The sequence below is a fragment of the Pagrus major genome, chromosome 7 (assembly GCF_040436345.1).
Source record: "Pagrus major chromosome 7, Pma_NU_1.0".
NCBI lineage: Eukaryota > Metazoa > Chordata > Actinopteri > Spariformes > Sparidae > Pagrus > Pagrus major.
Window position 1 is genome coordinate 25999908 of NC_133221.1, and position 27674 is coordinate 26027581.

The window sequence follows — 27674 nt, forward strand, 5'->3', positions numbered from 1 at the left end:
GCGACTTTATTGACTTGCAGAATTAAATTTTAAACTGACAAACATTTGTGTCTTGTCATTAACTGCCATACATATTTTTTCTGAAATAAAGTCCCATGAAGGAAAGCAGAAGGGGAGAGACTTTGCCTCTCTGTTGAGCTGAAACTCACACTAGCCAATGAGAGTGGCCTCACCGGAAATATGGGGAAGCATCACTGACCGAATGTTGTTGTTACTCATCTCCAGCTCGTGCTGCAAAATGTTTAAGCCAAGTCCGTGGAATTGCCACTTTGAAATCGTTTAGGATAAATGCCAAGTGACTGAATCATCTGCAGTGTGCACTCATACAATTTAAATATTACAAATCTGTCGTAAAAATCAGTTAAGATTTGAAGCTCTTCTAGTGTGTACCAGGCAACACAAATCAAAAGCTTAATTTTTAAATTGCACCCTTGCTCTCTTCAACACACTCAGGGGTTTGACTGCGACAATACAGGCTTACTTTGTCTGGTATGACCAGCAACTTATAGTGGCTAATGTTCAGCCAAGCTTTAGGTCATTATTGCTCTGTGTCTCAGATTATTGAGTCTGTCTGTTGACTTGTAATTGTCACTTGTAGCCACAGAGGCCCCTTACTTACACACTGTAGTTCTGTAACGTTACATAGGTCTTTAATTCTGTGGTAATTCAATAGAATATTCACAATCCTTTATCTGCCTATTTTAATGGAAAATTTCAGTTTTATACAACCAAGGTCTTAGTGTCATAATTCTGGCCATTGTTCATATCGGTGATACCATTGTGCTCACCAAGTAAATTGTTGAGATTTGGCATCTTTGCTAAAACAAAGTTGAATGAAGCATGAGCAGTCACATGATCGACAGGTTTTAAACAAGCCCCCAGGTTAGACATGGAAGATACACAGAAAAATTAGGACACAAACAGTTTACGGACCAACTTCCTGACACACCTTTGTTCCACTTTACTTACCGTGGTTATGTCAACACAGTCTTCCTGTGCATTGTGGGACCAAGACTTTGTCAGACATTTTGTCTTGTTCCCAGTCACCCCATGGTGACAGATGCCCATATGTTCCCATTCTCCTGGCGGCACAGCTCAGCTTCACTCATTTTGGCACAACAGTATAAAGATCCCATTTGACCACATTCATTTAGCACCTGACTCATAACACTGACCTGGCTATTACAACTGTTAAGTGCCAAGGTAACAGTGTAAGTCTCCCTGTGAGGCCAAGCAAAAACGACCCACACGTTGTTAAGGCGTGGGCACTTAGTTGCCCCCAGTGCTCTGCTCTAATATTCATATAACCCGGCCCCTAATGGTTCAGACCAGCTTCTTCATTATCTTCCCTTTGTTCTAGACGGATGATTTAGGATGGGCGAGGTCAGTTTACCGGCGGTCAAGCAGCCAGGCGGTGAGCAGATAATGGCCTCTGATATTATGGAAATTAAAAGGAGAAGCCATGCTTGAATTGGCCCAGCAGGAGTTCCTGATAACAACACAAGGCGAGAAGGAAAAAGTGGTCAGTTAAGAAAAGATAGAACTCAGAGGCACAGAGAGAGAGAGGGAAACAGCCAGCAGAAGCATTTTCTGGTTCAAAGAGACAAGAGACATTTGGGCAGCTGTGGTTATGTGTGTGTGTGTGTGTGTATTAATGTGTGTATGGGCGTGCACACGCTACAATCAGCTAGGGAACGTGCACAGTGTTGGCTCTCCTAATATTGAACTTGGAGCAAAGTGGTAAATACACTCCCTCTCCCAGAGAGAGCCACAGAAGTGCTGCAGAACTCATCTTGTGTGGCCACTCTAGTGGAACATGGAGTTTTCATTCTTTTTTTTTTTCACTTTTTTATTTCTCTTCTTGAAGGACTGCAACAAGTAATGCAAAAAAAGTGGAGTGTGTGTGAGCGAGGTGACTAGGGTTCGAGAGAGTGATCAATGGAGATTGATTTTGTGTGTGTGCATGTGCATGTGAGTGTGTGTTCTTGAGAGTTGGCTGTCAGCATGGCCCGCTGCCTCCTACTCTATCAGTCCACTCTCCACTCTCTCTCTCTCTCTCTCTCTCTCTGTGCTGTAGAGAGGGCATTATCTCTCCGGCACCGACACACTCTTGTGTCCTCACAGTGAAAGGAGAAAGGCATCAGTACTCTACACCTGCTGCTCTGTCTGCTCTAACATACTGCAGGCACTCAGAGCCGATACAAGGAGGATGTGAACCTCTCCATCTTAAAGTAAAAGTATGTGGTGCAGCCACAAGTATTCAGTTGTAATCTGTATTGAACATTTCAGAGCTTTGCAGTGATTGGATGCAGTTGCATTCATTTTCTGCATTTATTGCCTGAATGGATCAAACCTGTCATTTCTTAATACGTTTCAAAGCAAACACAAAGCTGGAAAGATTACATTTCCTGTGAGCTTGAGCATATATGTATAGCCAACAAATCTGCAATATGTTTTGAAAACCTAAAGGAATGTTTGGAAAGATTTTGGTCTTCGTTAAACTCGAAATAGAGAACCTTTTTCTTTCAATTCATCATTCTGAAGTAAATACTGATTGCAGAGTGTAATGGCTGCAGAAAAATGACACCATGCGCGACGAAAACGAAGATTGAGATACGGCACAAAGGAAGTGAGTCTGCCATTACGCAAGCGAAACAGGAGGAGTCATTGTTTTTTTTGTGGTCGCTATCCCCAGGTAACTGTGGGACAACTGGAATAACTCTGGAATAAACAAAAGAAAAAGAAACCGAGGTAGATCAAGAGAATATGGACAGGCATTGGAGAGCACTGGTGTTGTGTCAAAGTCTGTTCCCCTGTTGATATGTGTTTTCCCTTACCACCAGGACTTGAAAAGGTGTAAAACAGGCATTCTTTCAACTGTATCAGTAAGTAACCAAACTTACGGTTCTTTTTAATACCACGGGGAAACACTAGGAGAGAGGCAAGTTGAAAGGCCAAACATCTTTGCCAACCCTAGCCTGTTTGTAGTAATCTAAACTTTACAACATGTGGGAGACAAGATGCAAAACCTTACGTCCTGGTGACAAAGTAAATGTAATCCCAGCAACTGTTACGTTTTGTCCTCGGTGTGTTCGCTGAAGCGCATTTTTCCTCATTTGGTAGTCCTTATTTTTTGACTCTGTTTGGATATACTTGCAGATATACAGAATATAATGATACCATATATTAGAGCTGGCCTAAGGGCTGCGAAGTGTCTGCCGTTGCCATGGTCATTGACGTTCAAGTTAGTATGCGCAGGAAGGAGAAGTTGCGTCAGCTGCACTGAAAAACAGGCAACGGACTGATGAGGAGAGCCAGAAATGGAGCTCCCCTGTTGAGTTCGAGTCATCACAAGTCACAAACGCGGTCCAGCGAGCACAGGACTGTGAAGAGCACAAGCTCGACCCTTGACGCTCGCAACTGCATTGCACTTAATCACTTGTAAAATTGACTTTTGAGATTTTGGAGGCGAGGACAGGACAGGTGCTGATGTCTAACGTCCGCTACTCGTCTTTCATTAGACTCGGAATTATAATAATATACATGGTACGAGGTGAATTTACTTTTTAATACACAATTATCAAAAAACACATTTTTTTTATAAAAAGGAGTGTTGATGATGAATCGAGGAGTCTCACAGCCTGAGGAATGAAGCTTCTCCGTAGTCTGGTGGTATGGATATCACCCTGCTGATATCTTTTGCCAGATATCAGCAGGGTGAACACACTGTGGCTGGTGTGTGTGTTGTCTGTTACCATCCTTCTGGCTCTGCGCAGACATGTCACTGCACCCATATCACTGATGCTCTGTAGATGGGTCCTAGTGATGTTCTGGGCAGTTTCAATCACCCACTGTAGAGCCTTCCTGCCAGTTTGTGATGTTTCCTGTCCGGATGCTTTCTATTGCTCCTCTGTTGACCGGAATCTGGCTCTGGAATTTAGCCTTCTGTAATAAGTAGAGACTTTTCTGTACTTCTTGTACCAGGGTGGTGATGTGTGATGACATATCAAAGTATATAGGCAAATAATGAACACAGGTTTGATAAATTGCCTGGGTTTGGGTCAGTCCGGCTCAGCTTTGATGTGTATGAAAATGATGAATCACAAGGCACCTTACCAGTTTATGTGGATTGTTCCTTTAATTTTCCATTTAGCTGTGTGAGGTGTGTTCCCTCTGTTTCTCACTACACTCTGTAATAAATAACTTTTATCCTGTTATTTATCAATCTTTTCTTTTCTGAACTATTGTTGAAAGAAAGCTTTTGCCCAGAGAAGTTAAAACCGCCTCTGGCCTGAGCTTGTTACCCCAGCTGTACTTTTTGTCTTTTGTTTTTAGCTGGTCTGACTGGTTGTTAAGGTGTCTGGGCCGGGCCGGGTAAAGCCCTGATTTATCCCCTCATAGGACCCAAAGCCGGCAGGGAGGGAGGGTTTCAGGAAATCTCCTGCAAGCAAAAACCTCATTCTGGAGCAGAGCTGGGGATGAAAGCCAACCTGCTTTATTTCTCCTTTACTTTCCCCTTCCACTTCTTCCTTTTCCTCTCTTTTCTGCTCATGCTCCGACGATCTCTATTGTTACCCCGGTGACACGCCCGGTTGCCCCCGCTGACAATGGGCTGGTGGTAATAGCTGTAGATGGTGGAGATGACTTTTGGCTTTGCCAGAGCAGATAACAGTGTTCTGCACAGTCTAACTGACGATTATTTATCTCTGCCTCTGCAAATACTTCCTTTTTTTCCTCCCTTTCTTCCTTCTGCCCTCCTTTCCTTCCTCTCTTCCCCTTTCCAATCTTCCACCAATCTTCCCCTTTCCCAATTTCTTTCTTCCCTTTTTCTCCTTCCCTTCCTCACTCCCTCCTCTTCTTCTTTTCATCTCTTTTTCCCTCGCTCATTTTCTGCCTTCGTGTTTTTCCCCTCGCCCTCCCTCTTTTTCAAGTCTATTCTTCGTCAAGTCTCTCTCATTTCACCTCTCCTTTATTTGCGCACTGTTAGGCCGGCCAAAAATATCTCCGTCACGCTCCCCCCACTTCTCACTTCTTTCTCTCTCCTCCACTCCCTCTCTCTTTCCTCCACTCCCTCCATTCTCTTCAATTTGCCTCCGTAAGATTTTGAGACAAAATCTTTTTTTGTGTCTTTCCACCACCCTCATCAGTAGTAATGCACACACACACACACACACACACACACACACACACACACACACACACACACACACACACACACACACACAAACAAACGAAGAGAGTAATCAAATTTCTCCAGGGTGATTGCTGAACACATTTATGTGCACACACACACTCACACACACACAGGGCGAGAGGTCATTGTAAATAACTCGGTTTTCGTGCTTTCATTTCCCTGGGGCATTGACTCTTGCTTGGTATTCATAACCATAACATGCAGAACCTGACAGCCCAACTGTGTGCGTGTGTGTCTGTGTGTGTGCGTTTGTACTGATACAGTATTTATACCCCTATGGATGTACAGACATACACACGCAGGCGTACTTAGTGAAATAAACACACATCGTACACATTTCACAAACAGATTGAAACATATACATTCTTGTTATCGTCCTTCACACACACACACACACACACACACACACACACAAGACATGATAATAGGCTTTGCTGGAATCCTCGCTCCATCTTTACTCTCCGTTCCACTCATCTGCGACCACTGATACTTGTAAGACAAATCCTGTCTTCTTCATCTCTCTCTCTCTCTCCAGCGCTCACCTCTCTAAAACCTGCAGGCAAAACACCCATTATATGCACACAAGCATGCGCATCAATATCCACACACACACACACCTGCCTAATATCAGACAAGGAGTTGTGTTTTGAGATTTTTTAATGTATTTATGTATTTGGCTTCTCCTGAATAATACATCGTTATTCGTCATTTTCCCTGTGTATACTTTGGGAGAGATGGAAAGGAGTGAAAATAAAAGCAGAGTGGTGTTGAAAATATGAGGATAACTACCAGCTCAGCAGACAATAGTGGATATTTTATTTTATTTGTGCAGAACAAGAATGGCGACAACTGTCAAGGACTGGATTTCTGAAGAGTAACTGTTTGTCTCTGTATTGGCTTGGTTTCTATTGTACGTGGGTATATATATGTGTGTGTGTGTGTGTGTGTGGAGCTGTTACACAATGCAGACACATGAACTCAACTTTCTTTCTTTAAGTTCTGTTCAGGGAACTTTTATCAGCGTGAAGAGATACAAAGAGACAAAAGCAGCAGACTCGTCTGTACAGCAATCATTAAAACTTTTTGGAATTTGCAGCAGTTGATTCACTTGCAGTCTCAGCTTTCTAAAACTGCTGCCTGGTCTGTGACACTTGGTTGGTAACATGTTTACCCCCCTTGATAGTTAGTTTAACTTTAGTTGATAGTTATATTACTGTTTACAAACAATGAAATGCTTCGTAAACCATTCATTAAAGGTTCGGTTTGTAAGAATTTTCAACTCTCCAACGCTTTGGGATGGCAGCCAGCCCGACCTACAATCCCAAAGCATCAGTGTTGACGAGTTAGTTAGTATGTAAAGGTTTAAACATCAGTTGCAACTTTATAATGGCCATCCAAATAATGTTTATAGATGAACGACACAGTATTAGTGTAACATAAATGAGATAAAATTATGAACAGTAACAAATTACATGCATTGAATGCCACGCAGCAATGGCGGACTCTGCCAGTAGACAGTGAAAAGTTCTTATATAAAGGAAGAAATCCAGAATAAAAATACGTTAAATGGGTTTTGGTGAAGAAATGCTGACATATTAATGATAATAAAGACAGTGAAAATATAAAGATTGTAACTTAAAAATGATCCACTGGTAAAAGAAAATAATGTTTATATTATATTATTTCATGTATGATACTTTGTAAAGGTTTTTAATTGCCATCCAAATGTTTGTAGATGAACTACTGTACACAAAATGTTTTTTAAAGCATTCCATTGTTTGTTAACAGTGAAATAACTATCAGCTAAGGTTTAATCAACTATAAATTCACTATTTATTAATAATGGTTATTAGAAATGGCTACTGAGTTGATTAATAAGTTGTAGGGGTGGATGATTTTGCCAAAAACTTAAATCACAATCTATATAATTGCAATCACAATCCACAATGTAAACAATTTTACAAACAAAAATGTTTTAAAAACCCCTCGGCTAATGCCAGTCCTGAAGTCACCTATGAATTTTTCCATTTGCACCACTGAAACACAATATTGCATCATAAAACGCAAAAAAGTATTTTGATATCTTACATGTTTCTGTATTCTTCACTGTACTTAGACTCAGCACCTTCAGTTGCACACACACCCACACCACTACTGCCTCGCTGCTTATTTAAGGACTGTCCATTGACTGCGTTCACTCCCCAGAGTAATCCTGTCTTCACATTGTGGCAGTAGAAGGCAAGGTAGACGGCCCTTGCTTTCATTGGGAAGATTGATTGTAAATCCCTCCACTACTGGTTTTAAATGAGCAAACAGATGTCAAACTTTCACACCTTTTATCTTCTCCTGAGTGAAAACCAGGTGTTGAGATGTTCAGCCACAGGGATGTAGGCTTGTATTGTCTTGTGTCAAAGCCAAGATGAAGCAGTGCAGAGCTTATTGATCCAGGTCGTTACGACCCAGAGTCCTGCTGGTGTTCATGTTATCTAATGAGGGACTGTTAACACCTGGGTTGGAATGTGAATGTGGTTAACTGAGAGGGAGGAGAGGAACCCAGCAGTCGTTTGTCATCAGATTCGATTAGATTCTGATTCAGTGGGCTAAGATTTGATTATAAAACTTATTATTGATGCATTTTGATACAGTGTCACTATTTGTTACTTTTGAAACAAATGAGCTGTATCATCCATAATTAAAAAATGCCACCTTCAACAAAACCTCACAAAGCAGCCTGGCACGCACATGTTGTCTGTTACATTTTATCATCCAGCTGGTTCAGTCAGAATTTGCTTTAAAATTTCAGGTAATTGATTTTTCTGCATCGGGGCATAATCTTTCAAGAGAGAATTGTGATGCATTAAGAATATTTCCCTAACCCTTTTTTTTTTTAAAAAAACCCACGAGCCATTGCGTTGCATTATATAGAACCAAAGATGTTGAAGATTCAAAATTGTCTCATTTTTTTTTATTGAGGAGTAAACTACTGACTGTCTATTATGTAGTGAGTACAGTAGTGAATTAGTGAATGAGAAAAAGACAGGTCTTTCTCTGGCAACATTTGCTCTGAATACTTCATGATTTAAGCCCCTTTTACTGCAGGAATCATAAAGAATGACTTCTATAAATACAACCGATGGCAATTACAGAATATTGGCACATTACTTTGCCTTCGTTTTTCCCATGGTTCTCAAGTCAGTTACTTTGACTGACAGCATGCTACAGTGCAAGCAATTGGTGACCTCGATGAGGAGCCTGTTGCCAGCACTCCTTTATCTAACAGATCACTGTGACTGCCTGTACTTGTTCCAGTCCTCCATTGTAGTATGTATTTCTGAACCGCTGACAAAACGCTTCGAAAATGACATCAGGGCTAACCTTCAGATAGTCCAGGTGGTAGGAAATGTTTGGTTTTCATCAGCAGTAACTTACTAGATATGTCTGATTTGATACTGTATCTAAAACGATTAACTGGTGAACCACAATGATGAATGAATGATTACCAGTTAATCATTGTGGTGACATAAATGAAATAGAATAACGTAAAGTAAAATTAAAGTAACAATGAAACAGATGTGTCTCATTTCTGGTTAATCCCATGTGCAAGCTGTCCATAATAGTAATAAAAATTTAAGTTTGATTCTGTGAAAAGCTGAAGGATTGAAACTTTAAAATGATCCAGTTGGAAAAGATAAAATAATAATTATGTTTAAAGTTTGACCAATATTATTCTAATGGTCGCTCCTTTAAAAGAATAAAAGATTTCATTGTTCCTCCCTGAAGAAGTCCTTCCACCACCCTATAAAACCTCTAACTTCTCTTGTTTTCAAGTGCTTTAAGTGGCAGAGTGGCACAGCATTACCTGAGACTTAACGGCTGCATCCTGGTGGTTTGGATTCATTTGTTTTGAAGAACCCTCATTTTTGGACAAAACAATTCACAGTGAATTGCTTTTCCACTCTGGAGTCTAGCCTTTCTTTTCTTTGTCACGGTGGAGCATGCCCATTTCCCGAACACTTCCTCTGTGTGGTGTGTCCTGTCACACTGTCCTGCTTATCGTGGAATTACACAAGCAAGACACTATTAAAATGCAGGGTCAGGTCAGTTTTATACTGTTTATCTGGATCACTTGACTGGCGAGGCTGATGGTATGACTTATTTTCTCTGGCAACAATCTGAATGCCACTTTGTTTACTGTTTCCCCTAATCCCATTAACTTCAGTCTAACTCTGTGAGGATTGCGAGGACAGACCAATATACCCTAATTTCTCCCTGAGATGAATTTGTTTACTTATTCCAATATATAACAATTTTCTTCACAATTACAATAATCCACACACACTCTCATGCCTGCCTGTGTTAATAATGCCTGGCAGAAAAAGAAGAGAATCAATCCCGGTTATTTTCATCTACTATTTGCTCTGAATAAATGTCAGTACTCTCTGCTCCTCCTGCAGCAGTGTCATTCTGTCTCCGCCAGAGAAGCTTATCAAAATAGCTCAAATTAAATTGTTGTCATGTTAAACAGGGTCCTATATTGCGAGGCTGATTTGATGGGGTTTATCTGATTGCAAGCGTGTGTGTGTGTGTGTGTGAGAGAGAGAAAAATAGAAGTCGATAAACAGCACGTTGGTCCTTTTACACAAGTTTTACATCACAATCCACTGGTTCTCTCATAGTTTTTAAATTAACTCTCAATCTGTGGTGCCAGGCCCTCATTACTGTGGTATTCAGTGAAGAGATTATTTCTTGTTATTTTCTGTTGATGAAGTTTTCGTAGTTGTTGCTGCTGTTGTTTCAGCTAATTCCAAACATCAGTGAGAATGTGAAAGTCATGACTTTGCACTGGTTCCCAAACATTTTTGGCTTCTGGCCATTTATAGTCAAATCATGAGCTGTGAGCGATGTTTCCGTCTCAGTTTAGCTCAGTTGTTAGAATCCTGTAGAGGTTAAACTCTCCAGCAGCCTGTCAACAAACAAGTGGAGATTTGAGAATAAATAAACATAATTTATGTTTTTAATTCATTTAAGAGATAAACCAGTGTGAATAATCAGGCTTTGAGTTCACGCCTCTGAGCTCATTATGTCTTCTTGTGGATACTGTATGTCTTCACACAGATGTGCCTGTGTTCGTGTCGAGGAACGATACGTACTGTTACTGACTTTGTAGCAGCTCACAACATATTGCGCCCAGCGGCCATCGCTCATTAGCGAGTGTTGATGGCAAAGGCCAAGTATGATTAGCCAACGCTTCGCTGCACATGAGTGCTGATTTTGGCTCCCCACCACCACAGGCTCCCGTTAATCAGGAGCTAATGAAAGGATACTTGCGACATATGCGCCACTTAGCCCGTGTGAGCACTCGTACCTCTTTGTGTATCGCTCTCTGGTGGAAGTTCATCTTTCTGTTCTCACTTTGTTGCCAGTTTATGAGTTTAAAGGTGTTTTGTACAGGAGATTTATTCATTTTTTAAACCATTATGCATACTAGAAGTAATTTCTCCTGTCTGTGGCTCTCAGTGAAGTTTAAGTGATGAAAAACATTTTGTCAGTGAACCATGGCCGCGGTGTGAATGTTTGCTGTAATGCTACATCTGCTAGCCGGGTCTAACGAGTTTCATCTCACTCCATTTGATCCAGGGGTGCCTGCTGTAGAGCTCTACAATTTAAAACAACATAAATGCATTATTGATTATGTGTGATGCTGGCGTTAAAGAGGTAAACAAACTAGCAGTTAATAACATCTCTGGCTTATTTTAGCACCATGATCTTCTTTGCTGCTTTCGAAAGGCCTCAGCCTTTAATCCAAGAGGCACAACTCTTGTTACAAGCACTGACGTTTTTCCAATAGTTAATACTCACTTTTCCCCATAGGCTATTATGGTGACAGGGAGGTTCTGAGGTTAAAGAGTCTGTCCATCAGTTAGAGTTCTGCCTTTTCTGCTAACCTTTTATCTCTTTTAGCTTGCTTATATGGATTGCAAGTCTGAAATAAACAGAGTTTAAACTGTGTGGATGGTTTGACACATGATGTATAATCATCCAGAGAGTCCATTAGCAAGATATTGAGGGCACCTTCACAACTGGCCTCAGTCCCAATACAAGATTATTTCTTCAGTTTTCATCATCACACCTTTGTTTTTACAAACAAGAAGCCTTTGAAAAACCTGGATTGATTATACCAGAAAGTACGTCATCATGACGGCCAGTGTGAGTTCAAGCAAAGTGCCTGAGTAAATATTGTAGCCAGACTACAATAGTTGCTTTCTTTACGCTGGTGCCATGTAGTGGAACAGTCTTTTGCCAAGTTTTAAATATGACAGTGGCCTTTAGTTTAATTTAGAATTAAATTTGCAATGACATTATTATCTTAGCTGATGTTTAATACAGGAGTTATTTTTTATTTCTGAAAGCAGACATATTATGCTAATTTTCAGGTTCATTATTTTATTATGGGTTACTACTAGAAGAGGTTTACAGGCTTTAATGCTCAAAAAACCCATCAGTTTTCTCATACTGCAGCTCTGTATTCCCCCTCTGTCTGAAACACTCTGTTTTAGCTCCTGTCTCTTTAAAGCCCCCCCTACTGAATACCCAGTCTCCCCTGATTGGTCGGCTCACATACGCCTGAGCCAGCACCTCTAATAACAACAGAGAAGGTCAAGTCAATACTTACGTGCCAAACCAGCCGCTAGGCATAGATTCTGCAATGTGTGACTCAGTGACATAGTGTGATGTCACAGAGTCACAGAATTAAAGGGAAAACTACTGACGAGGCATTTCAGGAGCAGTGTTTTCTGTGGGAGAGAGGAGCTTCTTTTGGTGCAGACTTTGACCTTTTTATCTTTCAAGATCTCTTACATGCACAAGAACATTTATAAAACACTGAGGGAAAGGGAAAAAACTATTAGGTCTAATAGGTCTCCTTTAAACTGTGTTGGTGTTCGTCAGAAATTCCTTTTTTTATCCTTTGGATTTTTGTTTTTTCTGAGTCTGATAATCATAAATAAAATCAGTCTATCCATCTATCATCACCTCTGTTGATGAAAACTGATAATTTCCCCTTTGAAGAGTGTTTTTTACAAAATTATGTTTAGATCGTTCAGATTATCACATGTAAGATTACATGATTCTCACATCTACCAGTGTAACTGCCCGAGGCTTCATGTGGTCTCTGATTGTGTGCGTTGATATTTGCTGATGTTTTTCTGATGAATTTAAGTGTTCTTACTTAAATCGTGTGCTGTCCTTTCAAAGACCCCCACATCTCTGCGTGCGTTTATCATAAATGCCACATCCAGACGATTTAGTCCCGACTCGCCTTCTTTCTGTCACTCAGCAGAATAAATGGGCCCTGTGTAGTCATTTCAGCACCCCACCTGTGCTTTACTGCATCTTTCAAGCGTGAGATACCTGCCACTGGAAAATGACAGCCAAGGCACAAAATGGACTATTTTGGAATCATAGGACCTTTTAGTATTTCATTTCTATTTTTCTTCAACGTTATTATTCATTATTATTGTCATCTCAAATAAATTGCAAAAATGGAAGTCCCTGTCCTTTTTCCCTTTACAGTTTTTCAGCCTCTTTTTCGCATCGCCCAAATGTGGGGCTCACATCTGTCCAGACAAACACCATCCAACATACTGTACACCCACTCCCACACTTCACTGAGTGTGTGGGCCTGCAAACTGGAGTGTGATGAGGCCTTTTTGTGCTTCATTTTCCATTCTCAAGGGTAAAACAGCAAAGCGTGTAAAAGAGAGCAACAGCTGCAGTTCAATGGAGCTCTTTGAAGAACTACATCAAACACAGAGAATCATCTTCCAGCTATTGGCCTCATAGTAGAGAAAGTGGAGGGATAGTGTGCGTGTGTGTGTGTGTGTTTGTCCTGACAGCATGTTGGAGAGGTGTGTAGGACTGTTAATCCTCTGGCCTTCCCTCAGTCCCTGCCTCCTGCTCCCCATCACTTGGTTCGGATGTCTGGCTGCATATTCTCATCCATATTTATTCAGTTCTTGGATCTTGGTCTATATTGATCTTGTCCGTTAATCTTGTTTATTTTCTGACCATTCCATACTGCCTTTCCTCGCGCTCCCATTCTGACCCTTTCCCTTATCTCACTTCTACACACTTCTCTCCATACCACCTCTTTGCTTCTCAACTTTAAGCCTTGCCTTGCTTTCTCGTCCCCTTGTTTATTTAAACCACCCACATGTTTATTTATTTTTGGGTTTTTTCCTGTGGAGTGTTCGGTTTTCTGGCGTTTCCCAAGCTCTGCATCACTTGTCAATCAAATCTTACTTTCTTTCTTTTACTTTGAAATGCATCATTTCCTATATGACAGGAGATTTTTCACATAAAAGACCTGCCATTCACTCTTCCCTAAGTAATACTATGAACACAAAATACTTTAGTAAGTAAAATGAGATTTCAGGCATTTATGAATGACTTGCTCGTGAGTCTTTCTCAAAAAATATTGTAGCAAGGTTAGATCAACATTGAATGAATGTTAAGGATCAGCAAAATGGGCAACACGTCCCCATACCTACATACAGACTGAACAGGTCAATTGCATGGGACTCCCAAAGCAACATGACCCTTGCAGTCTGCCAGTGACCAGACCTTCGTTGTACAGTGGCAGTTTGGTTAGGTGTAGGCAAGATAGCTTCCTGGTTAAGTAAGGAAAATATTGTAGTTTGGCTTCACTCTTTTTACTTCTTCGCCTGACTTCCTCCTTTGCTGCCTTAATAATTATTACAGCCACTAGAGGTCACCTCCTAACAAGAACTGTAAATATGGGTCAACCTACAGTACAAGGTCAATTTTCTGACAAGCACGGCCTGAAAATGGGATATGTTTTTTTTTAGCTTTGTTTTGGCCTCTAGAGTGAACCCAAAAACTGAAATACATGTTATTGTTTAACTGTGAAATATCCTGCCTCCTTTGTCACAAGATAAACACACTTGAAGGATGATAGCAAAAATGTGTATTAATTTCTATATTCTGTGAAGAGAAGAATACCGGCTAATATATCGATATCAGAATTTCTTTACTTTCTGATATCACATATATTGGTCTCGCTCTAGTCTAAATGTTTTCTTGCCAGTGTCTTCTCTCTTCTTCTCTCCTCTCTTGCAGTATTTTCTCAACGACAGTATAACTCAATCCCCTCATTGCAGTTTTTTCTCTCTCTCTGTGACATTCTCTCTCTCCTTTTCGCTATCTGTCTCTCTTCTTCTTCTCCTCCTGCTGGTGATAGAGGGGGGTTCTTGATTAGAACACACGCTGCCAAGTCCCCCCACATCGCATCATTGCATTTGATTAGCTCCAACCCCCTGCTCCCTCCCTTATCACTACCACCACAACAGGAAGCTCCACACACACACATGCACGCACACACACCCATGAATGCGCAGATTCACATGCATACATATCACAAACTGACTTCCAGACTTATCTGAACTCCATGGCTGCCTGTAAACGTGCACTGGCATATTTGAACACACACATCTGGGCTGCTGCTGGTGCCGTGGCGGCAGGGCATCAGGTAAAGCCAGCGTGGCACTGACAGCTCCCTGTCCCTAATGAAGCATTAATAAAGTACAGCACAAAACAGTGGATCAGAGAGCAGCAGAGCTCCCCACCTGCCTGGCTGTCTGCTGGCTGCCAGGGAGTGAGATGAGAGGGGAGAGGATCACTGTAATCCCCCGTCTTCCAAAACCCCTCTGCCCCACTTTTGAGGGAGACACCGCCCCTCATCACCTGCTCTTCAGCATCGCGCTGAAGACTCAGTACTTTTCAGTTTTCACGAGTTTAATGTCAAAGTAATACACTCTATAAAAACCTTGTACAGTTAAACTACCATACAGAAATACCATTAATACTCCAGCAGCCCTGCACCAAATTATACAGCAGCAAATGTTATTTTGTTGACAGTTTTCAAACATATTCTACTTTGCAAATAAGTCCAATTGTATTGAAAAGGTATGCATTTAAAACATTTAAAGATAAATGCTACACTTTTTTGCTGGCAGGATAAACAAACTTGGACAAAGGAGAGCTTCAGAGTTGTTGGCAGAAAACGATGATTCTCAACAGCTTTGGTTTATTTTTTCCTTCAAAAGTTCTTCATATCTGAAGCTCAACAACCCAGTTGCCAGAACAATGTTGGCAATTTATGAATTATCACCCACGGATATATTGAATCTCTTTCTGGCAAATGTACCTTTTTATTACCTCCAGTTTTCACTTTTTGTTGTGACAGTGCTGTCCTTATGTTCTGGTTATGTTGAGGTACAACCACTTAGTTAGGGTTAGTAAAAGATCAGATTTTTGCTTCCTGCTACACAGGAAATTGTCCCAACATCTTGTTAAAAACACATGGTTCTCGACTGCAAATTGTCCAGTTATGTTGCAACTACAGGCTCATTTATGCTCCCTTTACATGCGAAAATGGATCCGTGCGTTTCAAATGATATGACCATCACTGCCCACATATTTCCATGTGTCCTTCATGTTTGCATGGATGTTAAGCAATACAACTACAAGAGGGTGCTGCTCAGAGTCAAACTGGTCTCCAGACCTCCAGTTTTACTCCGCTGTGTAACTCACATTTTAGTTACCAACCAATCACCCTTCACCTCTTCTGCAGTGACTGTTTGTCTCTGTGCCCGGGCGAGGTGACGTCTTAAAACTTACCACCAGCTTGCATAACCTGTCTTCAAACAGTTGCAACATTCCCCCCTCTTGTTCTGTGGTTGTGTCTTGCTTGAACTATTGGCTACACTGCCGTCAACAACTACCGGAGTTATTGCTCCGTGGGTCCGTATCCATGGCCTAGCTGTAAAGGCATCAGCTGTAGCTAGCTGAATCCTAAACCTCTCTGTACATTCATAAACAGAAGTCAAACCACTTTGCAATGGCTCTATATGCTGCCTGAACACACCTTAATGCTAACGTTCATGTGTTACTCCTCCTGTGTGAAGGTGTGTAATGAGGCAGGCAGGTAGTCCAGTCCCAATACATCCTCGACTGGCAGACAATGCTGGCCTTCCGATTCAAGTGAAGTAAACCTGCTGCCTGTAGATATTCCAGGAGGTGTGTCCATTCAATTCTGCCTGCCGGTGATTAGGAAAATTGGAGCCGTTGTTCAGTAAAATGATCCAATCAAATCCGGGTCCAGCTGTGATAGACAGGAAGGAGTCCATAATGCCTTTAAAATGAGCTGGATTTAAGAGACTGTAGTGTAGATAAACATTTAGTCTCTTTATAAGCCTATATGTAAATATATAACGGCATATTCTCTTAATTGGGCCCAAAATGCCAGCCTGTCTTTGGGGTGTCCTCTCTCCTGATGTCATCTCTCCCTGTTTGTGCTGGAATGCCATTGCTTCGGTGTCACTTTGTGTCTTTATCTCTCCGTCTATCTGTACCCTTATCTCCCTTTTTTTCTCATTATCCTTTCAGTCTAAACCTCGCTGAGCTTTACTCCAGCGAGGGAGACTGATCTAATTGGCAGCGAGGATCATTGTAATTTAGCGAAGCCAGCTCTGCTGACTTTTTCCGCTCCTTACTTTCTCCTCTTTTTTTTTTTTTGCCACCTTTCTCATGATAATAATGAGAAAATATAAGCGAGAGCTCCCTGAAGTTTGCTGTGGTGAGCGTGTTAGGGTTTTTTTTTCTGTCTTTCTTTTCTTTTTTTTTTCATGTGGGCTTGTTACACCGATCACATTCGCCCAGGCAATTTGCCTGCTTGTCTGAGTCTGAGAAGGGAGGCTTATCTGCACTAACGCCCCATCGAGGCTGCGCTTCGTATCCAAATCGGCCCCTGTTAGCATTCAAATCAAGAGCCCCCACCTCCCCTTCCTATTCTACCTTGCTGTCGTGTGCCTTACTATCGCCCCCACCCTCCTTTGCCTGTCAACAAGCCAGCTTCGCTCGGAGGAAGAGAAGGCCCGGGCTATTTTTTAATGAGATCAAGAAGCGCGAGGGTGCTGTTTACTGTCACAAAGCAAACAGGGGCCTCTCTCTGCAGGTGAGGAGAATCACTAGGCTTCTCCCTCGTCTTCCTCCTCCTCCTCGGTAGCTATGACTGCCGCCTCCACCGTAACAGCCACCATTTTCTGGAAACCACAAGCGCTCTGACAAGGTGCTTCTTCTTGTCAGGACACATACCTCCTCTTCCCTTTCCCACCAGCAGGTGCATCAAAACAGTACGGCTTTGAAGGTGATTTCTACTAGTACTGCATGCTATGTAACAAGAGTCCAAACTACTTTATGAGTACAAATTGTGTAGTGAATTGCTGCTGCTGTGATTTAACATGACCTTTTACCTGCTCTGGCAGGTACAAGGACATCGCTGCAGCGCTGTTTCCCACGGGTCATCAGTGTCTCATTGTTCATATGATTAGACTGAAATTAGAGGCCAAGAGTCAAAATGACTCTCTAGTCCACGTTGGCTGCCATAAAGCCACCATCAATAGCTCATGATTTTCGCACTTCACTTTCCATCAGTCTCGCTTAGCCAGACCTGTAATCTAGTGCTTCATTTTGAAGTAACTTTGTACAAAAATAGGTCGAGAGTTGGTTTTCAGAGTTGGTGTCTCAATACAGAACAAATATAAAATGGGGTAAGGGGGTTGGGGGTTTCGTTAACGAGTCTTATGTACCTCAAAAGGACTTGACAGCAGGAGAGAGCTGGAAAAAAAGGGTGGTTGGGGGGATGTGTCGTGAAGATGAGGAGAGCGAGGTGGGGGGATATCCTTTGATCAAAAGCACTCCTCGTAGCACTCCTGTGTCCTTACACATCCATAATATATGTCTGCACACATTCCAGTCTCTTATTAACAACACAGTACAGTACCATACCGTCCTGAAGAACTGCATTGCATTTTCGGAAAAAGACAAACCCGAAGCACTTTATTGCCTTTTTTCGTCAGAACGGTGAGAGATAAAAGGTAAAACAAAACACACAGAATTTTAGATTCAATATAAGCATCCCCCCTCTTTAAATTAAATTCATTCATGTCAGTTGTAACAAAAGAGGGGATGATATCAGACATGGGTAAATATTTATTCTAAAAGTGGCCCGGCTTAGGAAATGAGAGGGCTGCCAATGCACGGCTCCACTCTCAAGGGAGAGCATGTTTGTCCATGACAGTCATAAATATGTATCATGCAGTGAGATGACAGCGATTGTAATCTGACGGCCGCCTTTTGTCGAGCATATGAAACCCAAGAAAAGCCCCGATCAGTGGTAAACACAGGCGAAATTAAAAGTTGCACCCTCTCCCGTCATCGCACTGAGTCACTCAGCGACAAGTGGCACGCTGTTTAATTAGGGTGGAAACAAAGTCCTCGGGGCGGGACACCTCTCTCCCTCCTCCCTCCTCCCCTCTCGGTCTCATTTGCGGAAAGGTAAATATTCAGAGGGTCGCTTTTCAGCCGTGGCGATCAAAGCATGCTGGAGCATAGCAATAGAGATTGTGTTGTGAATGCAAAGCTCTTGAATCAATTCACGCTGCGCTGCGAAATGAAACGCAACCTGTTTGTACGAGCCGACAGCCGTGGCGGTGCGTCCTCACCCAGGGGTGTCAAGTAGTTCTTCAAACTCAGAATAACTACACCGAGCTTCCAAAAAGGGCACCAGCAGCCCACTTAAATAAGGTGGCCTGTCATCCTTGATGCTCTCCAGTGTCCAGTAGCAGTGAGTGTCCCGACAGGTGTATTCTTCGATGTTAGAACCCCCTCTGCTTGTGACTAAACCTTGTTTTCATGTCTGTCCCCACCTGCAGCTCTGAAGGACCCCTGCACTGAGGTGACCTGCAGCTACGGCAGCACCTGTGTCCAGTCGTCAGATGGCTTGTCAGCGAAATGCATGTGCCCCCTCGGCTGCGAGGGCAAAGCAGAGAAGACGGTGTGCGGCAGCGATGGGAAGGACTACCGCAACGAGTGTGAGCTCCACCAGCACGCCTGCAAGAACCAGAAGAACATACGAGTGCAATACCAAGGGCCCTGCGGTGAGCTCTCTCCTCATGGGATTATTTTCATCAGTGTGTGGGAATTAAGCATTTTTTAGATTCAGAGATCAATGTAGGGATTAGAACTTGTGAGGAATTCAGATGAGGGATCAATTTATTTAGTCTGTTCAGTGTACAGCTGGAGTGAAAAGTGTCCATCACAATCCCTCAGCCAAAGATTACTCTACTTTTCTTTCTCCTCGATGTTCTCTCTCCTTTCCTCTCTTTCCTTCTTCCCACTCTATTTACTACCTCTGGCTTTTGTTGTTTCTCCCTCACATACCCCACTTGCTTACGGAACGCTAATTCTCATTTTTCATTCAGGTAGCTTTGCCTCACGCAGGTACTCCTGCGGTGCGAATTGTTGTTTTCTCTAAATAGGTCTTGAGAGCTGTCGTTTTTCGTCAGGCACAGCTTTTTTGCTCGTCCTTGTTATCGTCAGGCGATGGTTGTTTACTCCCAAGGCGCTCAACTTTGAGGATTTTTTTTTTTGTTTTTTTGGTGGCGTGCCAGATGGAGGGAAGGAACAGCAGACAAAAACGCTGTCTCTTAGCAGCGGGAGCCTACGGGAGACAGAGGAGGGTGGTGGTCAAAGGGGGAGATGGATGTGCTGGTCCGCCGGTGGAAGGTTGGTCGTATAAATCCAACCCGAGTCGGCCAAAGTGACCCGAGCTGCTCCATGTTTTCCCTGGGGAGGGCGGTGCTCAGGGGGAGGCATTGATGGTCCTCTAAATCTTCCTGCAGCCATTCATATAAACCCTTGGCTATTTCAAGGTGCTAGCCATAGCCAGAAAAATGCAGTTGATTTATCCGTGCTGCTGGTTTTTACAGCAAACAGGCCATTCTTTTTGTAATTACCCTACTTGCTCAGCTAGAGCAGAGCATGGATCCTGGAAGCTGTTCTTCTGACTTAATGGGAGGTAATGGTCATTCTCTCAGATAATGGTGTGGCTGGCAGGTGAGGCACTGCGTTATGCAGGGACACTGCAAGCATTATGATAAAACCCCTGTCTGCTCTGTTGCTGGTCTCTGCAAGCCTTTGCATTGTGCTGATATAAAACAATCCGAGGCCTGGCCAGAGCTGGCCGTGGTCACTCCGCCTCCCAGCCCTGCGCAGCCAAAATGCTATGTTCCTTTTTTATGTCCCCACATTGTTGCTCTTTGTGTCCCTGCCAGAGGTCTTTGGAAGCCATTCACCCTTATTCTCTCGTATTCATTCTCCTTCTATTCCTTTCTACTCCTTTCCTGATGATAGGGCGTTTCATCCTTGGTGTGTTTTGAATGACTCGTCGTCAGCTTGGCAGTGATTTGATATGTCACGGCGCTACATAAATCCTTTGTCTCCCCACATGCTGAAAGCGTGGCGAGCAGGATAAAGCCCAGGCTCCTGTTTCAAGGAGTAACACCCCCCGTCCGACACATCCACAAACCAATTCCATTATGATCACGGACTGATACCGCCGAGCGTGCCAGACCGACGCTCCCCTGGAAGCAGGGAGGTGCCAGGGAGCAAATCAAAGAGACCGTCTCTTCATCCATTTCCTTGTCTTCGCTTCACATCCAAGGTCCCAGTCTGAGCTGCTCTCAGCTGCTGGGTCACTGATAATATCTGCCGAGCAGCGATGATGGAGGATCATGTCTCAGCTTCCCGTCTTCCCTTCCTCCTTTCTCTTCTCTTCTCATCTCTTCTCTGTGGATTTATTAAACAAATATTGTCAAACAAACAAAACTTAATGCATTCAACCTAGATGATGCATCCTGAGATGATTATTTGACCTGAAAAATATTACAGGCATATTGTTGTTTACTGCAATTTAAAACAGGCTTACCAAAGCGCTGACAGGGACTTTACTTTGGAAGGAATGCCAGTTTTGAGGAAATTAAGCCAGCACACATAATATCCTGTGATGTTTTTGATGTGATTTTTCTTCTGCCAGTGTACTAAGGTTCAGCTTTTCAGAGGACCAAAAGATGGACAGGGATGTTTTTAATTAAAGCTTTTATCCTCAATGCCCAAGGGTCTAATTAACAACAGATATTTTTAATTATTACCTATTTCACGAATCAAATTATAATACATGCTGTGCCTGTATGGCAGTGAATGATCATTAATGTTTGGTCTCCACAGACCCGTGTAAAGACAATGAGAACAGCCTGAGCCAGATGTGCCGGGTGGAGGCGATCACCCGCCAGCCCCTCCGCTTTGGCCTGCCGGAGTCGTGCGCCTTGGATGATGAGCCTCTGTGTGCCAGCGACGGCCAAACCTACCCCAGCGAATGTGCCATGAGATCAACAGGCTTGCAAAAAGGCATCAGGCTCAGGAAGATCCACGCAGGACGATGCAGGAGGCTGGGTAAGGAGCTTTGTGGACAATATGGAATGATTAGGTAGCAATATGCCTTTTGCCAATTGTGATTTTTGGCCCTACCATTAATCAACCACTGTTGTAAAAAGTTCCAAAAGGTCATACTTGGGTAAAGGTAAATATCGTGTTAAAATATTACTTTGGTAAAAGCGAAAGTCACCCATATGAATAATACTTTAGAAAAGTCTTAAGTATCAAAAGTACAAATAAAAGTAAATTATACATATATTTAAATGTATGTATTGTATACTACGATTATCAGAATCCATTTTTTTTTTTGTCCAAATGTAGATAAAATGAATTAATTTAAAAATGTGCTACTTTGGCACTGATGCAGCATGTAATCTGCAAAGTTATTAGTAAATCAAGCTTTCAAATAAAAGTACAATATTTGCCTCCATAATGTAGTGGAAGTATAAAGTAGTAGAAAATGGAAATACTCAAGTAAAGTGAAAATACCGCAAAACTGTACTTAACGACAGTACTTGAGTAAATGTACTTAGTTACATTCCAGCACTGTAGTCAGCTTCTTAATAATGTCTTTCCAGCCACAACCAGCCAAATATGAGACAGAACCGTGTACCTCACACATTAAAAGTACCCAAAAGACATACCTGAGTAAAAGAAAAGATGGTAAAATGTGACTTTGTTAAAATTCAAAGTCACCAAGACAAGCAGTAGCCTACTTGAGAAGTCTTAAAGTATCTGATATTAAATGCTATCAGTTGCAGCATTATGCCTGATGATCTCAGGCAACGAGTTTGGCTGTAAGAGGAGAGCAGCAAGTATTTGGAAATCAATTCTTAAAGACACAGGAAGCCAATGTTAAAAGCCATGAACATGAATATAAATATGTAATATATGTTAGGACGGATTAAACATTTTTTGTTTTCCAAAAGAATGTCCTGTTGTAAAAATAAATGAGTGAAGTACACAACTGAATCCTTCAAAGTAAAGTGCTCTGCTTTCTTCAGAGCAGTTTGGCATTGTGTTCAAATCCATCAAAAGGTTGGACTGAACAAAAATGAGTCTGGACTTCATTTATGCCAAATTACTTCTAAAAAGATGCACACACAATAGATGCACAGTCATGAAACATCTGCATCAGGACATCATTTATGCAAACTTGCTCATATTTCACATGATGTCGTCCTAAAATGTGAACAGCTGTAGCTGAACCAGCATTAAAATCGTACTCTGTGACTGTATTCCACTACACTGCACGGAGATAAATGACTCTGAGGTCTCGGGGTCTGCACTGTATCCATGCTAACAGTAGCCTCCTCCAGCACGATAAGAGCCTCCAGGGCTGTTATCTGTGCTATTAGAACAGGGGGTTTAAGCCTTAGTCAACAAAGAGCTGTCAGCTTTTACTGTATGTCTGATAGCCATCGGAGGAAATCCAATTTTCCCGCTGTGTTGTCGGCGGGGCCTCGCAAAGCCGCAGCTCTGTTGGTTTACGGCAGTGATGTGCGGACACCCACCACCTATTATTGTGATCACTGACCAGACCAAAGACAGGAATAGATCTCTGCAGCACTCCAACAATGATGGCTGATACACAATTCTTTGACACACCCGGTTCTCCTGTTCGCTCTGCTTGACAGGCTGATGGAGTAGTGTGAGGGCTTACAATTGCACAAATCCCACTCTAAGTAGCATTGTGAGTTTGTGTTTGCGTGTCAGTGTGTGTGTGTGCCATCATGTACATGTGTGTGAGCAAGTGGATGAATGCTGTGCCTTTTTCAAATGAAAGAATAATTCAATTTGAAACAGAGATCCATGAAATCATATCCCTAAGCAAATTACAAATTGGTATCTAATGAAAATGGCCATTTCGACTTGTAACCATGACATTGCACATCCTTGTAGCCCTCTCACTCAGATACAGCGGCGATGTAATTAAGTGTGGCATGACAGGCTTTTAAAGAAAAGAGAAGAAGCAATTGAATTGCTGTACAAATTTGATCCACTGATCAGGAATGAAATAAATTCGAAGCCTAGCGAGCGCCCGCAGAACAGAGGCCTGCTTCAAATTGGATTTTCTCACTTCAATGGTAAATTTGCCATTCCACATTACCAGTATTGCTTTCTTTTTTCTTAATTTCTGCAGTAGATTTCTGCTTAGTGAGTCAAAATGTAATGAATATAATAGTTAAGAGTTTAACTTGACCCTAATATTAAATTCTAGAGTTTAAGTTCCCCATTTTTTTCTTAAAGTTGTTGGGGAACTTTACTGTTAAAGTTAAATGGGAGTGCAGCAAACCTGATCTCCAGTCAGTTGTCATGGGTTACATCACCAAAGAACATGTATTAACATCCAATCACAGTGGTATTAAGAGAGAATGTCACCACGGGTATTATTACAATAAAATTCATAAAAAAATATGGGATGGGTGTGAAGAAAAACACTCATGAACTAAAATAGAAATAATATCCTCAACTGAAACGACATTTCAATAAAATCTAATATTTTCACTTTATTTTATGATTCAGTCTCTTGTGTGGAAGGAGCAATCATATCTGTCACAATGGCAAATTATTCTTCACGCTTTCAGAGAAGTCACCTGAAGTTCAGCAAAAAGAAAAAGAAAATAATGTTACTTTACTAAAAATGGACCAATTCACTGTTTAGTTTCCACTTAAAGGGTAACTCCACCAACTTTACACATTTAAGTATGTTTACAGATCATGGGGAGGCCTGCTACATCTGTGGAAAAAGTAGTATAATGCCTTTTGTGGCTCCAGGGGAAGCCGCATGTCACCTGATAGATTGTCCCCCGTTGCAGTGTGGGTAATGTAGGGATCAGGTTTTAAAAAGGAGTCCAATGGTTCAGCATTGTTGGACTCATTATGGACCGTTAAGAAACAAATAATCAAAATCGTTATTAGTACACACTTTCTTCTTCCTTTATAAAACCTGGCGCCTACATTACCCACAATGCATCTTAGCCACTGAGTGACATCACTGAAGGTAATTTATCAGATTACATGCAGCTTCCTCTGGAGCCACAAAAGGCTTTAAACTACTTTTTTTCACATATGCAGTAGTACTCCTCAAGGACCTGTAAACACACTTTAATGTTTAAAACTGGTGGAGTTACCCTTTAATGTGCTTTGAAAGGGAGGACCAATAAAATAATGAACACTGACAATAAACAGAAACCAATAAATGCTCAAAAACATTACAAGTACTCTTTTGTTTGACCAGATTTCAATCTCTGCACATCCAATCTGTTGATACGTTGGCTTTAAATTTCATTCATCGGATCTCACATTTGTTATTTGTACTCTACTATTAAAATATAATTCAATTGATGTGTAATTTTCTTTCCTATTGTTGATCACGCCCTCGGATTCTTCATGGAATGACTGCCTATTGTAACTAACACTTTTCAATTCTTGTGTGTTGTTAAAGCAATTTCACGTATTTCTGATAAAGACTTAAACTCTGCTGCTGAAAGAAAAGCTTTGACACGCGCTACCAGTGACATCGGTACACCCTAACAAGTAATTACTGTTTGGATGAAAACTGATTTATTTCCCCACGGTCGGACTAGCAGTGTCACACCGCAGGAAGAACAATCAGTTCACACTTTAGCTCGAAATGTTGTTTTTTTTAACATTTGCTGAGTACTTCTGTTGTCCTTTCCTCTGTGGTGATCAGTCTGCCACACTGCTACAAAATTGGCAGCTGCTCTAAAAAGCCTTATCAGTGTCTGTACAGATGGGTGACGAATTTAAAAAAAAACCCTGAAAGAATTAAATGGAGAAAAAGATGCTTCTAGGGTTAACTTAAGACGATCCACAGATCCTGGATTAATTCCTCTGTCTCCCTCTTCCAGACGACTGTAAAGAGGAGTGTCTCTTCAACGCCGTGTGTCTGGTGGAACAGCTGAGCTCCCACTGCTCCTGCGACCCCATCGAGTGCGACGGCACCTACAAGCCCGTGTGCGGTAGGGACGGCCGAACCTACATCAACGACTGCGCTCGACGCAAGGCCGAGTGTATGAACAAGGGCCTCATCCCCATCAAGCACCCAGGGCCCTGTGGTGAGTGGAGCTGGAGGACGGGAAAGAGGGGGTTCCTATCAATCCCTCTCTTCTTCTGTGTCTTTTGATGCTTATTTTAATGCATATTCAGTGTGTTTTCCTTCTAGGCTGTAACTGTTTGTACGTCTGTGCTTGAAACCTTACTGAGAATGTCTGAAATGGTTGGGTGGTGCTCTCTGAAGGGGGGGTCGGGGAAGATCAAACCGACAGGACGTGTGTGCCTTCCTTACAAAAACCCTGCCTTCACTTCTCCACTCGTTCACCTCCCATCCATTTCCTCATCCCTGTCACGCTTCATCCCTCCATCTCAAACACACCCCCAAAAATGAAACACCACCGTCATGTTTCAGTCATCCGCTCTCTGTCTTTACTCCTCCACCAGTGCCAGTCTTCCACTTCGGTGGCTTGTGTCTTCTCTCTCCTCTGTCTTTGTCTGTTTGTCTCGTGTGTTGCTTTTTTTCTTGTATAAAAAAGCTATTCTTTCTTGTTTCAGTGCTTCAGTCAGTCTGTCTGTCTGTCTTTGTCCATGTGGCCGTCTCCCTGGCTGTCTGGCTGCAGGTGGAAAGTGGGGTCACCCAGTGGGCGACCTCATCAGGCGGACTGTGAGGGGTGAAGCCCTTCCCCTCGCTCCAGAAGGACCTAACAGGAGGGGTCTTGTACTGCTGTCTTTTTCCTCTCCCTCCTCCTGTCTCCGCGTGTCTCTTTGTGTCATCAGTGTCCTGTCTTTCTGTTTACCCTTCTGCAAAGATGTGATCCGTGAGGTTGGAGAAGTTTTCCTCTCCCCCTTTCTGTCGAACTAAAAAAAGCTTCTCCTGTTCCTACCTGCCTAAGCGCTGCTCATCTCTGACTCCTTTCTTTCTGCATGAAATAGTGCACGCCAGCTCCTAACCTCACTGCTTCCCAAACCTCTCTCCATCACCGGGACTATCTTATAAAAGCTTGCACCTGCCAGATGAAAGCATACGGCACAGTTTAAACCATTTCTGAGCATAAAAGCTGCACAGGGGTCAGAGTTCGGCTGCATTCTGTTGAATCCTTTGGAATCCCGTACATCCAATCTTTTAGGTTAATCTTTCAATAACTGAAAGTAACTAAGTTAAAAATAACTAAGAGCTGTTGTAGGTTGTCGTCGTTTTAGCTAACTTCCAGTCCATTTGGCAGTTAAAGTCCCCTCCCTCCTCTCTACGTCACCACATCAACGTGCAGCGGCAATCACCAAATAGAGCATCAAACAGGAGGATCCTGCGCTCTGAAAGTACAGACAAGACCGCCTCTTTATGGAGTTCTCTGTCCTGATTGGAAATTGGGAAATTGTGATGAGCATCAATCATAAAAATGATCGTCAGATTAATCAAATATGTAAATATTTGGTTGTTGCAGCTCTCGTAGAAATACTACAGTTTTGAAGGAAGCCAAAATAGTGTTCGCTGCTGGCAGCTCAGAATCAATAAGTTGATCAGCTCAAATCACTGGAATTAAATGCATTTTGGGTAAACTGGAATATCTCAACCCGATCTGCAAGATCATTTTACTCGATCTTTGACTGTGGGTAGACAGAGAGGCTACAGGCTACAGAGAGCATGTTCACTACAACAGCATCAGTCAGGGGAGTCCATCAGGGTGGTGGATGAGCATGTAGTAGTGCATCCAAAAATTCAAATATGACTGAGTTGAGTTTTAAAATGCTTGTGTCAAACAACTTTAAGACATTGTGGCTGAATGTAATCTGAGGTTTTGCAGAATGGACCAAAATCAGCTTCTGTCTGATGAATCTAAGTAGCCTCAGTGTATTGTACACTGCTCTTTGCAAATATCAGAAAAAAATGAAGAGAAGTAAAAGATTAAAAATGAGCCAGTTAGCCTCTAAGGTAGCTCATCTGGGTAGTTATAATTAAATCCTAATTGCAAGCAAATATTGGTGCATATCCATCTGTGAGCTGCACACGCTCCAACAGATGGGTTGATTTGACAGAAATAATAAACATAATTTAAAAAAATGTTCACACAAATCTTTAAATACATCTTCAACTCATTGAAATACGATT

At 42.1% G+C, this 27674-nt stretch overlaps 1 protein-coding gene across 1 annotated transcript in view; it reads left to right on the forward strand.

Annotated features, from left to right (window-relative positions):
• Positions 1–27674, forward strand: part of LOC141000258 (agrin-like) — a 173448-nt gene that overhangs the window by 58018 nt on the left and 87756 nt on the right. The window contains exons 4-6 of the mRNA XM_073470933.1: positions 18988–19212; positions 21341–21565; positions 25423–25629. Coding sequence (XP_073327034.1) covers positions 18988–19212; positions 21341–21565; positions 25423–25629 — 657 coding nt within the window. The remainder of the gene's footprint in view (positions 1–18987; positions 19213–21340; positions 21566–25422; positions 25630–27674) is intronic.